This window comes from Amphiura filiformis, chromosome 1 (genome assembly GCF_039555335.1).
Source record: "Amphiura filiformis chromosome 1, Afil_fr2py, whole genome shotgun sequence".
Classification (NCBI taxonomy): domain Eukaryota; kingdom Metazoa; phylum Echinodermata; class Ophiuroidea; order Amphilepidida; family Amphiuridae; genus Amphiura; species Amphiura filiformis.
The window spans coordinates 53,990,942-54,004,660 of record NC_092628.1 but is presented as its reverse complement, the minus strand read 5'-3'; the positions used below and the strand labels follow the sequence as shown (position 1 = coordinate 54,004,660).

Here is a 13,719-nt window from a genome sequence, read left to right as displayed (position 1 = left end):
ATCCTTGCTGTTCAACAACTTGATAATTTTGGATTATTCTGAAACATACATTTTGTTAACTGGACTTTGCTTTCTCATTTGACACCCTGTTCATGAAAAACAAACAAGAATTGACCAAGATATGCACATCCAAAGCCTCAAACCCCAAAGTTGCATTTTCAACGATTTTCAATGTGAACGCATCGTTGTATTGCACACAAGCACCACGGGCCAATCAATAAAGCACACAGTGTAACAGGCACAATTGAATCGTTAAAATTGCAACTTCTCATTTTGGGGTTTGAGAGTTTTGGAGGCGCATATCGTGGTCAATTCTTGCTCAATGTTCACGAACAGCAAGGATGAATATAACTGACGAGTTTCTTTTTGTGCCTGGTGTATATCAAAAACGTGAAAAATATCAAATTTCAATAATTTGTCATAAAATTTGTATTATATCGTGAATTTCAAAACATTAAAATTATTTGATTTCAGAAAGACATTCTACGTATTCAGAAGTCAATTCGATATGCCTGATGAGCTCTCATGTCCCCCAAAAAATACTGTCGAAACGCTCAAAACGTTCATTCCAGATCCCTTAAGGCCATTTCGGATTTATGCTACATTACATTGAGATTGTTTCTCTCTCTTTTTAAAAATTAAATCACGTGTCATTTTGAAAGAAGACAACTCATTTTGCATGGTTAACTGAAAAGAAACACTTTCAGCGTGAAATAACATGACATTCCAGTGGTGGTGAAAGCATTACAATTTAGGGAGGGGGAGGACGGGGACCGAGCCTATTGTGTTCCAGTTTGGACTTTTAGCACCAAATGAGGTGTGTTTTGCTACTTTATGGGCCATTGAGCGCGAAGCGCGCAAATTTTTCTCTTATTATGGTTATTTGGATAATTGCCATGCATGAACCTGATAAATGTTGGTTCATGCACGGAGAATAGCCAAAGTACTAAATCATAATGTTCATATTTTCTAATTTTATACCTTTTCTTGGCCAACATTAGGTCCGAGTACATTCAAATACAGCTAGCTAAAGAAGTCCAAAAGAAACTCATTGATATGATAAACCAAGTTGGTAGAACATGGATATTGAAATAAAGTAAAAGTAAAGTAAAAATTTCAACTTGATTTTTCTCAGTTTAGTGTCTGTGAGAGGTATCAGATTCATGCATATGAGGCCACATAATTATTATAGTATTGTTTTAATATGTAGCTGTTTATGGAAGTATTTCTCACACATGCCATAAGTTACAATATTTACTAATGTTATTACTATGGTATCAATCTGTTACGCCACGCAAGCATACTTAATTTACTGTTTTTTACACATGAACTATATAGCTTAATTTACTATTCATGAGGTTGCTGAACCTGTCAACCATAAACAGATTCTGAATACATTTTATTTCCTTATATTTTATGTACACTAGTAATAACAGGAAGGTCATGACTAGGATTCATTTCATATGATTTATAAATAAAGAATAAAATAGAGAAATACAATATAATCATAAACAATCCATATAAACAAATACGAATAAGTAAATAATAAATAAATACATGAATAAAAACATTTAAAAGGCGGCACCTTGTTTTGTATAAGGTATCGATTTAGTGTATAGAAAAACTCTAGTTAAATATATTAATATTGGATAAGTTATACATTTTCCATGATCCATAGTCAGCAAACTCATAACAATTTGTGAAAATAATTCCCATCAACAATTATCAAGTAGCGTTGTTGTATTTACAGCAGCAAGTGGGACTAATACTCTCTGTATCTCTAGGTAATTGTTTCAGGCTATAATCAAGGTTGCTATAATCTAACTTTTTTAAACAAACATTCTTGACAATTTTTACTAAAGCAACACACATAAAATGCTTTGCGCATGTCAAGAAGGAAACGCTTTAAAATCAGGGAACATTAACGTACGGGGAGCTAATTTTACGATTTGTGTCACTTTTCTGCCCTAAATCTTGATAGGTATGTTCTTCGTCCATGTTCGCTTTATTCAAACCCTGATAATCCGACTCTTTCTTCTTTTCTGTTTCGTCCAAACCTTGATAATCGTGTTCTGTTTCCATGTCCCCTGTATTTAATCCTTGGTAGTCAGAGTCTGTCTTAGTCTTCACGTCTTCATAATCCAACTCATCTCCTTCATGTTGGTTAGGTGTTTGCATTCCTTCCATTGCTAGATTCACTTCATATCCCGCCTCATTATGTATTGCAGACTGCTGTGCGATTTTTGGATCTATTTCATCGTAAGTTTCATTTGATGTGGGTGACTGTTGTAAGGAGGAATGTTGGCGTCTGAAAACATGACAAGACAATGATTTTAAGTCTTCAACTTTTTTTTATCTCATAAAACTCACCGGAATAGATAAGAATCCAAGTACTCATAAAACTCGTATTATTAAGCTATAAGTTTAGGAGGCATCCTTTTATATTTCATTATTACCTATAATAGATAACGATAGCTACAGTAATGAAAACGATTATCAAGACAAATGCTACCAAGGAACCGCCAATAGTTGCGCCAATATTTGTTCCTGTTTCTCCACAGCCATCACTTTTGCAATTAGGAGCTGAAAGAAATAAAACGAGAGAAATAAACAGTTTATGAAACTAACAAAAATAAATGGAAAAATAATCAAATAATAATATTAAGTAATAAGTAATAAATGGATAAATAAATAAAAATAAATAAATAAATAAAAATAAATAAATAAATAAATAAATAAATAAATAAATAAATAAATAAATAAATAAATAAATATTTATAAAAAAAATACACAGATGCAGGATACATGCAAACTTCTTACAGGATTTATTGAACAAAACATTGGAAGATATTTGAAAATCATACTTAACGTCCATCATTAATTCAACTAAACCACATAAACCTTTATGAAAGTTTACATTCTTGTTTACTATTCTGTCTTCACCTGTTATAATAGATATCGGTGACCATGCAACCGGCACGCATTCCTGAAATGAAATGGTAATGGTAAATACCCATGTTATTTTTATAGTTTCACAAAGATCTTACACACTTCAAAAGTATTCTTGTTAACAAAAATATTGAATTTCTTTAACTTATACAGCTCAGATGTACCATTTTATTTTTCCCGTGTGCATTTACCTCAACAGGAGTACAGCTAGCATAAGCTACCCTTACAGTATATGTAGCATCAGGAATAAGAACATGATTGATGTAACCACCATAAGTCTTGTTATCACCAAGAGTGAACGTCATTCCCTCCTCGATATCACCGCGTGTTAGATTAGCCACTATAATTGAATTTGAAGCTCCGTCCAAATTGCTGTTTTGTCTTTTGTTCCTACCCGGTGCATATTCTATGGCTATAAACACATTGCTATGAAGAGACAATAAAATATGTAAAGGAAACAATTAATTATCATCGACATGACGATGTCGCTGTCGGTATCGTCCCGTGTCTTATCCTCGTCATCCTAATCCATCCATCCTATACCCCATCTATGGGTATTAGGAATAATGTAAGTACACTCTATTGTATCAATACTAATATTCCATTGTGTTCTCAATAATGTATTCAAATAAATTTATGTTTTACTTGATTCAAGAATGAAATTAATCTTCAGATGATGTATATGGTATGCGTTTTTATTCCTCTAACCTTATGTATTTAGGTAGAACATCGAATTCAATAATAACTGACGGACCCGACGTTTTGAGAACAGGAGGCTTCGGTGGTTCAATATCTAACAAGAATGACATGTTGATTTTAAATGTTAACGTCTCATTAATGATCGTTTAGTTACACGTTTAAAGCCGCAGTGTATAGATACCACTTTCCTAAGGTAAGCCATTTGTCAAAAATTAACATATATAACATCTGACGACATATTCTAATAGAAATAATGATATTAAGCATGAGCCAAAATCAAAATTTAGTGTGGTTTTAATATGGTAGGTTTTCAATATGCAATTACCAGTAAATGTTTTTGTATACACCTCAATGACTGCTTCCTCCCCTCGCCCAACAGACGTCCTGCCGGACACTCTGAATTCATATTTTGTGGATGGCTCCAAGTCATCTACTAAGTATTCATGGGCGTCATTTGCAGCAGTGGTTAAAACCGGTAAAGTAGTGTATCTGTTATTAGAGATGAAATCTTTGTCGTATGCCTTTTCAAGCGCTTGGTACTTAATCTAAAATCACAACAGAAAAGTATGGTTCAGATTTTTTAGATTTGGACCTGGGTTCTTAAACGGTCTTACGGGTATTAAAAGTATTTCGCTTTACTTTACACAACTACAATCTAATATGTTTTAAAACGAATCTCTTCCTGTACATAGAAGCAGGGTAATGTGAGAAAGAGAAGGAAGAAGAAGCGACAGAAGAGTAATACAAAGACAAAGGAGACAAAGTTATTTTACACCTTTACTGAAAACAAATCTTACAGCATAATCCAATATGATTCCATTTGGATATAAGGGTTTTCTCCATTCTAATGCAATAGATGTTTTCCCCAATCCTGTTGCTCGTAACTCAAATGGGGCACTGGGTACTGAAAATGAAAGAACAAAACAAAAAACACCGGTTATTGTAACTGTTTTGTCCTGCGATGACATTGCATAATCTTTTCTGCTTGTAACTCTACATCATTGCATTATTAGTATGATGGCAAAGAAACTCAATATGCTATACCATTTAATGTGTTTAATAACTGAGGTTTCAATCAAAATGGCAACGGTAGTTTTAAATAATACATTGAATATTTAAATGTTAGTTATTAGACTAGTTCCAAATTTAATTAAGAAGATTATTATACTTACATCCTTCCGTGGCTTCAGCCGTTACGGTCTTACTCCAATCACCCCTCCCTGCGGAGGTTTCAGCTTGTACCTGTGATAATAAGGGAGTTTGCTAAACTATGTGTGTTATGTACTAGCAATTTTTCCTAAGAATGCAGTGGCGTAGCTAGGGCTTGTGGCGCCCAGGGCTAAAGATACACAATGACGCACCCCCCAATACTGTTAGCATGTTTAACGAATTTTCTACGAATTTTCTGTCTTTCTTATTCGTTCCGATTATTTGTTACATAAACCAAAGTAGGATTTTGATTACATCACTTGTAAACTTACCCTAAATAAATACTTGCTAGTAGGTAGTAACCCTGTTAAGGTAAACGCAGTACGTTCATTCATTGCAGACATTGCCGTGCTCATAGATTCACTCGTCTTCCAATATTGGATATGATATCTAATGATGACACCATGAGGTGGATCAGGCGCTAACCATTCAATGGTAATAGAATCCGTGTCAGTGTTAGAAGCTCCCAATTCTTCAGGTGCTGGTGGAACTGTTTAAACAAAATATACAATACTATTAGATATATTCTGAGGTGTCTAACTAACGATATGTCATATTTCTACTGTAATTTAGCATGATTCTGACTATCACCAGGGTTAACAAAAATGAATTTCAGTCCTTCCCGAATATTATGATTGCCAAAAACAAAACAATATTTCGGTAGATTATAATCTTTATATCATTTCTTTATTTTCGAAATTATAGTTTTTGTGGGGAAAATGAGTCGTGTTGCATGAACCACGTGACGTCCTCCGTGCGTTATTTCGTGCGTTTGTATCAAATATGTAATCTCATTTTTTATACGGCCGATCTAACACGCATTTAATGGACAATCTGTACGAATGAATGAATTCAAACTTTCACACCTCCCTTTAGCTTTATCATACTGATTTCTTACCAAATATTGATCATATTAATAGTTATAGTCTGTCTCGTCTCAACCTGAGAGTAATGCCATGTTGGATTTCACAGTGTCAGATTTGAATCACGCGCGCTCCTCTAATCCCGTGAGGCGTATACACACGTACAGAATTTGCCACTGCAAAATCCAACATGGAACGTACATGTAAGATGTGACATACAATAGACTTTCCTTCGTATGATAATATCCTTGACAGTCTTTAGTATGTATATTGTAATACGTATGGACACATTTTGCGAATTGTCTTCGTTGTCCGCGTGCTCATTTCGTACGTGCGTCCGCAATACTGGCTAAATAAGCGATCTCGCTCTGTCATGGAAGAGTGATTTTGAATGGATAGACTTACGATCCCGTCGTTTTGAAATCGCAAACTTCTCTATTGACAACGTTTTAATAATGAACGTGAGAAAATAGAATTCGTCAGTAATAACAATAATAGATTACACGGTTGTTTGATGTGGTCATATATAAATTTTTCTAACAAAATATTATTATAATGTTCGATTCTAGACCTGGAAAATACCAAAAGATATTCTGCTTTTTTGTGGTAATTTTAATTCTATCAATTGTACATTTGTGTGTAAATTGAGGGCGCTATTTACATTGTTTAAATTCAAGTTAGCCAAATAATATGAGTTATCCCTTACATTTCATTATAATTTTTATTAATTCCCTTGTCATTTGTTAGTATTTGCTGATGTTCTATTTTCATTTTACAAGTGTCTACCCCTTGTAAAGATGCAAACAAGATTTTAGATAAATAGCGCCATCATTGTTCAACTTTTCTTTAAAATGACTCAGTTTTACATGCCATCAAACATTATGGACATGAATGCAGATCAATTTCTTATCTACATTGAACACGTATAACTACGTCGAAACACATTTTAATAACTTCACAGAAAGATTATGAAGTTTAATTTTAAACAGGGCTGTTAATAATAATTTATTAATTCTCCAGATTAAAGCAAGATTCGGTAAATGTTGCGTACCATCCTCTTCAGTTTGACTCATAACGACGTCACTAAAGGGTCCATGTCCAGCACTATTGACTGCTGCTATCCTGAATGAGTAGTTCACATACGGAGTCAGGTTGCTGATGCTGACAGTAGTTTGTGACGTCTCATGCGTTATGACAGTATTTGTGTTATTAGTTAACTCGTAGGAATACATCACGATGTCACCATTCCTATCACCACACTCAGGTTCTGTCCACGAAAACGTCAAATGTCTCTGACCCACATTAGTTATCATCACAGTCAAAGGTGAACCTGTAGGTTCTGTGATAGGAAGATGGTAATCGTGACAACTTATCATTTTATCGCCACAAAATACGGTTACATTTTTTTTGATACACATGATTAAAACAATTATACTTAATCTTTTTGTTGAACCAGGTGATATGGCAAATGAACATGTTTTATCTTACCTCCTTCCTCCGTTTGGATTTCAATATTTTGAGACGCAGCAGCCCCACCGCTATTCCTCGCTGTTACATAAACTCGGTATGTTGAATGTGGCAGTAATCCAGTAAGCGTTGTTTCCGTGTCCGTTACTGTGCCATACATTATAATTGCACTATTGGTTACATCTTCACATTGGTCTTTATTGATAAGTTCATATTCTACTAGGTACTCTTCAGCTGGACATAGTCCTGCTGTAGGTGGATCCCACCGGACTGTTGATAATAGCGGTGATGTTAACGTTGCGATCGATGACGGTTCTGTAAAGCAAATTCCTTGATTTTACCATATAATTTCTAGACAGAACATTAATTTTGTAAAGGCCCTATGCATGCTGTAGATAATTCTAAAGGAAACATCAGTTGACGATGATAATTTTTAATGCATAGTGCATAACAACAACGAATCACAGACTAATTAAAAAATGACCTCATGTGAGTTTTGTGGCTCAAAAATTATTTAATATTCCTGTATTGAACTATTAGGCGTATAAAAATCAATGTTTTGTTTCTCGCCCGAATGATTTTCTTGTGAGTTGATAAGGGATGGAGGTCCCCCTCCCCATGTAAAGTTAGCATGGTTCGTCTTTCCAACAGTGTTTGAAGAAAAAAGTTTTTTTGTTTCTTTTTTCAAATGTGAGATTCTCAGGGATTAAAAAAAAATAGATTTGGAAGTGATCCTTGATCTATAATAAACTTATTTGTATGCATAAAGTCCAAAGTTCCAACATCTTATATTTTTTTAATCTAATTTCTTTTAAATCTGCCAAATTCCAGAAATTGAGGAGGGAGGGGACGAGAACCAAAACATTATTTTTTCGACTTTACGTATAATCAAAGAGAACGCAAACAATCAAGTAAAATAACCTACCAATCATCCCCGTCGTAATACTAGTCACAGTGCTCCTTGGTCCCATACCAGCCATTGTTACTGCTGCAACTGTGAAGTCATATGTAGTGCATGGCTGTAATCCTTCAAATAATATCATCTTGTTTGAGGCATCCATCTCTGCGTTATCAGCTAGGTCAGTTTCACTTATTATCTTGCAGTGGTATTGTATTATATTTCCTCGTCTTTCGCCACATGTCACCTCATCCCAGATAAAACTGGCGGTAGTTGTTGACACACTTGTACTTTCAACATTAATGGGTGAACCAGATGGAACTAGTTGAAAATTGCAAAATTTAATTAGAATACTAACGATAACCATTTATAACGACGATGAGTGGTTTGGTTTGGGTGCCCCGTGAGCAGGCCGTCCGCGCCCTGAGCATGGGAGGCCCCGTGCCGGAGACAACCCAGAGCTTGGGTAGCAGCGTTTTAAACTAATCCATGGCAAACTGACCACATGAGTCAATAATGAGATTAGCCTATATCCAGTGTAGCCATAGGAAGTTATTATTATGCAACACTAAAATTCCATATTTTGGCACATTTCTTGACTGATATATGTGTGGTAATGAAGATAGCATGAGCTGGCTTGAGGGCTGTATGTCGTATGTCGTGTTCATCGTTTCTTTAATAATTTTTTATTTAGGCTCCATTTACCTTGGCATTGTATGACCAGTATTCCTTAGAATAGAAAATCTTTTCAAAATATCCATACCTTCACTTTATAACTTTATCATGATGTTGTGAGTTTTGAGTTCATAAAGAACGCCATTCGCGCCCGGGGTCACTCCCATTGTGGCTTGTACACCATCCGCGATAATCAACTTTTGAAAAGCACCCTAAACAAGGATTTAACCCTTGGCTAAAACGACACCCTAAACAGGGATTTCATTCCTAATATCAAATTTCATACCCTAAATTTCATTTCCGCGTATTTAGAAATTGCAATTTTGCTACCCTTTTTTCCAATTTTTCATGTTTTTGACACCCTAAACGCGATACGCGCGTATCGTGCCTACCCACGAAAAACGACCCTTTTTACGCGTTTTCATTATCGCGGATGTACAGGCCACAATGGGAATGACCCCCCGGGCATTCGCGCAATATACATTTCCCGAAACCTACCTTGTTCGCTCGTTGTAACAATCCCACTTACATCATCTCCAAAGCCGGCACTATTGTTAGCGCTTACGGTTATCATATACTCAGAATATGGTTCCAAACTGCTGATTTGAGCATTGGTAGTCAACACAACTCCAAATTGGGTAAACATTTCATTCGGAATCATTTCACACATATCTTTGTTAAGTAGCTTGTATTTAACATTGTAGCTGTCGGCAGCGCACGGGCCTTCTGGTTCTGTCCATCTAACTACTAAAGTGGATGGGTTTGTACCCTCACTACGGGCTATATTCCTTACCGTAGAAGGAGCTATACATGAACGAGATAAAAGGTAATAATAGCAATGCGGTACTATTCTCAAAATTCAATCACATTTAAAATATTCTGATACAAGATTAAAAACTACCCTGTCCATTATGCCTTAGGCATAAGCGTTCTATTTATCGTTAGTTTTACATACACCAACTTGTCTTGTTTTTTGTTTTTGTTTGTTTTTTTGTTTTTTAGATTTAATGTACTTTTACTGATTAGTACACTTGAACAATATATTCCGTTGCTACTGAGATACTTTATAAAAATTTCATTTCAACAAGGGTTCAAGCACAACTGCTCTCGACGCTTCAGATTGTTCCATTACGTCTGGTTTGTATGAGACAAGCGAGGTAAAGCACCATACCCATGTGCACTACCCGATGGCTATGCAAAGACTCGAACCCACGACCACAAGCTACCTTATCATTGTAAGTCGATGCCCGTTACCGTTGCGCTAACGTGCCTTTACGCAAGGAGGTTAGAGATAGAAAGGAGCGGCAATAGATTACGTAATGCTTTGTTCGTTTGATGCCGATTTGATTTTCCGACAGGCTATTCATAAGCCATTAAATTGGTCACTGATCCGGCATCATATTAAAGCTTTACATAACAGGCGAGTATCAATAAGTGACCACAATACAGTCATGTGTAAGGGCGGTCATGTGTAAAGTGGTATCATTGTTCTCACGTATCCCAAATGTGTGCTTATGCGGGTCTGAAGTCTATAAAGGAGGCTTTAGCTGTCGATGTAATCGTTTTTATCACCCACCTGACTTTAGGGGCTTCATTTAAATAAATTGAATGCTCTTGCTGATCGATTACATTTTAATCGCTCATTTTGAATGAATTAAATGCTCTTGCTGATCGATTACACATAATTAGAATGGAAAAGACTTGATAAATTCATCTGTGAGGTCAAATTGAGGTCAAAACCCAAAAAACATTTTTTAATCAATTTTTAAAAACTAATTTTTAAAAGCAAGCACTAACGACGAAGAATGAGAAGACTAAACACAACAAGGAAAATATCCACACATCGTCATCATCCCTATATATTTGTTTTAAAAATTGCCGTGATAGTACAGCGAATCCTCTCGTTTTTTAACAGCTACGCATCGCGATTTTGTTCGAGATAGGCCGAGCGACTCAGGCTAAGCATACCATGACTATCATATGAGATACCACAGCGTTTCTATATTCTACACATTATTACGATTTGTGCATGCTCTAGTACCGCATATGATGTTTCTATTACGAGAACAAAATTTGTTTTCAGGTAAAACCAGGGTTTTGTTTCCAGTACACTCACTCGAAAAGCAGTACACTAATTAGCGGGGCCTTGCAGCTGCTGTGGATATCTTTTACTGCATTTTTAACGTAAAAAATTGAAATCCAATGTAAAAATTGAGATATATTTAATTTTGAGAATGACAATTATACTTTATAGGTATAAAGGAACGCGTTTAGCCCATTTAGTTAAGTTCCAGGTGCACGTCCTATAACACAATGCATATGTAAACTTTCTTTATCTGTGTCAATAATAGAATATTGATTTCAACGGAGTATTGACCTGTATGGAAAAAATATTTGGGTGTTGACACTGTGATCCATGCACCGTTGCACGGGCATATTATGCCATATAGCCCAGTCAATAATCAATATATGGTTTGACATAATTGCAAAAGAATGTTTTTTGGTAGCTTTACAAATCCTCGAGAACAACATATCAAAAAAGGAGAAAAAAAAGTTGGGGAGTGTAAACATCTGTAACATCCTGCCGGCATGCGCCACATACAAACACCTACACAACATTGTACACACAACCCTGCAAGTGCACAAACATACTTTTAAACAAACGTACCGGTCAATTTTGTTAGTGCAGACACAACTTTGCTATTGGGTCCTGTCAGTCCAGAATTACTAGTTGCCGCCACAAAGAAATCATACATTGTGCATGGTTGCAGAGAATTAACTGTGACTGTAATTTCACTCGTGGTTTCTTTAGCTTGAACACCATCGGATATTCGAACGGTTGTGTATGAATAACTCACTATGCTGTTGCACCCTTCCAAACCGCCACACGAGGCAGCATCCCACGAAAATGTCAGGAATGTAGTGCCGGATCCCGTCAGTATTACGAATTGTGGAGGATTAGGGCCTGTTAATAACAAATTTTGCGTAACGTGAACAAGAGTAATGATTAACAGAAGAAGCACGTTCTATAATAGAGGTATATTCACTAACACCAATTTCGCAAACAAATACATTCAAGAAAACACAACTACGACGACGAAGACAACAACAAATCCTAGTGCAAATTTTTAGTAGTCGTCTTTTATATTCTCATTCATGTGAACGAGTAAGTACTAAAGTAAAATAATTATGTCAGATGCACTTGTTATCGTTACCTAACGGTAAAGTCGTAACAGGGAAGGTTCCTCGTGGCCCTTCTCCCATGATGTTTATTGCTGATATTGTGAATGTATATTCATTGCCAGGTTCCAGTTCAGTAATATTGACATCCTTCGAAGACTGAGCAAGATTGGTTGGTCCGAAAACATCTACGCTGTTTTCATCGACAAGTTGAACACGATACATTTGGATACTACTACCACGTGATTCACACGGTATTTCTTCCCAAGTGAAGTATATGCTGCTGATGGTTCTTTCAGTAACCAGTACGACCGGCCACGTAGTAGGTCCTATCATGTACACAGAGTGAACATTATTATGTTTGTTTCAGATATAACAATACACTAACAATCGCCAAATGCATAAAATCGGTTCTGTCTTGTTTTCTTTTACTGGTGTACTCCTAAGTTTCCACCTCTGAATGGTTTTGAATATAAGTTCATCTGTGAGGTCCAATTTGGGCCAAAATGCTCATTTTGGCCCAAAATCCCAAAAAACGGTTTTTTGGCCCACTTTTTTTTAATTTTTAAAAACTAGATAAAAATATCTAGGACCCGTTTTTTTATTTTTTTGAATTTTGACCAACTTCACCAAAAATATAAGAAATTTGGGCGAAAATCGGGCTTTTTTTTATCGAAGTTGGTCGAAATTCAAAAAAATGAAAAAACAGGTCCTAAATATTTTTATCTCGTTTTTTGGGATTTTGGCCCAAATTGGATCTCACAGATGAACTTATCAAGTCTTTGCCATTCTAAATATGTATACTTTTATATACTTTACACCAACAATTAAGCAGTTATGAGGCCCGAAAGTTTCCATAATTCCAGGGTTCAGACCAACCTTAACCCGGGACACTCAATAAATTAAAAACACATCTGTTCTTCCTTGAGGCCCATTCCTTGAGGTATGTAGCCCACCCTCTATTAGAAAGCAAAAATAATCAATTTGGACACAACGCTTTTAAATAATTAAATAATGGTATTATTATATTGCGCGTTAGCCAAGCCACAGTGGGCTGAACAATACAAGAGCAAAACAATAATTTACTAAACCTACAAACATTTATATAGTATTGAATGGCTTTGAGTGTGATACAAGAATATATTGCACGAGATAGAAAAATATTGCACGAGTCGAAGACGAGTGCAATATTTTTCTATCGAGTGCAATATATTCTTGTATCACACAAAAATAAGCCATTCAATATTATTATTATTTATATCAGGCTTTTGCTTTGCGGTAAAATGAAAATTTAAGCTTACCTAGCCACCGGGTTTGACCAATGTGTTTTGTAATCTAAGCTTACCTTTTGACCTTCTTGTTTTCTGCTCTTTACTCTCCAAAGACAATTTCGGAATAATTATATATAGGTTTATTTGTAGATGTGGATTATATTTCCTAATGTTATCATCATCCAGAATTACCGCGAATTAAGTTTGTGAGTTTACTTGTTTATACAGTACGAAATCTCGTGTGAGCCGTTACGGTGTCTGTATTGTTGTGCTGTTGTATCATGACGCGTGTTAGTGCTGTCACCATGGCAACGCACGACGCGTACGAGATACGCGTACGAGATACGCGTACAATATTAAAATAATATTGTATTGCATCCGGGTATTTTGCAAACATTGTACAATATACAGTTTTATTGTATCGCTCAAAAGCCTGATATAAATAATAATTTATAATATGCAATACAAAGTAGAGTAAAACTATATCAAAAGTACTTAATCTATTCTA

At 35.6% G+C, this 13,719-nt stretch overlaps 1 protein-coding gene across 1 annotated transcript; it reads right to left on the bottom strand.

The window, feature by feature from the left end:
- Positions 1-817: 817 nt before the first annotated feature.
- LOC140148863 (phosphatidylinositol phosphatase PTPRQ-like) lies at positions 818-12,263 on the bottom strand. The gene is made up of 15 exons (XM_072170954.1): positions 11,976-12,263; positions 11,429-11,725; positions 9,259-9,564; positions 8,113-8,406; positions 7,209-7,502; positions 6,772-7,059; positions 5,130-5,347; positions 4,821-4,890; positions 4,446-4,552; positions 3,974-4,193; positions 3,658-3,742; positions 3,141-3,375; positions 2,944-2,986; positions 2,457-2,583; positions 818-2,308 (listed from the first exon to the last, which is right to left on the bottom strand). The coding sequence occupies exons 1-15, from the start codon at positions 12,163-12,165 to the stop codon at positions 1,912-1,914; spliced, it is 3,171 nt and encodes a 1,056-aa protein (XP_072027055.1). The 5' UTR covers positions 12,166-12,263; the 3' UTR covers positions 818-1,911.
- Positions 12,264-13,719: the final 1,456 nt, after the last annotated feature.

Bases quoted from the DNA above. Each gene is read 5' to 3' on its own strand.
- LOC140148863 (XM_072170954.1), bottom strand. From the start codon at position 12,165: ATGTATCGTGTTCAACTTGTCGATGAAAACAGCGTAGATGTTTTCGGA. The intron at 4,553-4,820 runs GTAAGTATAATA...TTTCATTTTCAG, and splicing joins GGCTGAAGCCACGGAAGGAT to TACCCAGTGCCCCATTTGAG. The intron at 3,376-3,657 runs GTTAGAGGAATA...GTCTCTTCATAG, and splicing joins GTTCTACCTAAATACATAAG to CAATGTGTTTATAGCCATAG.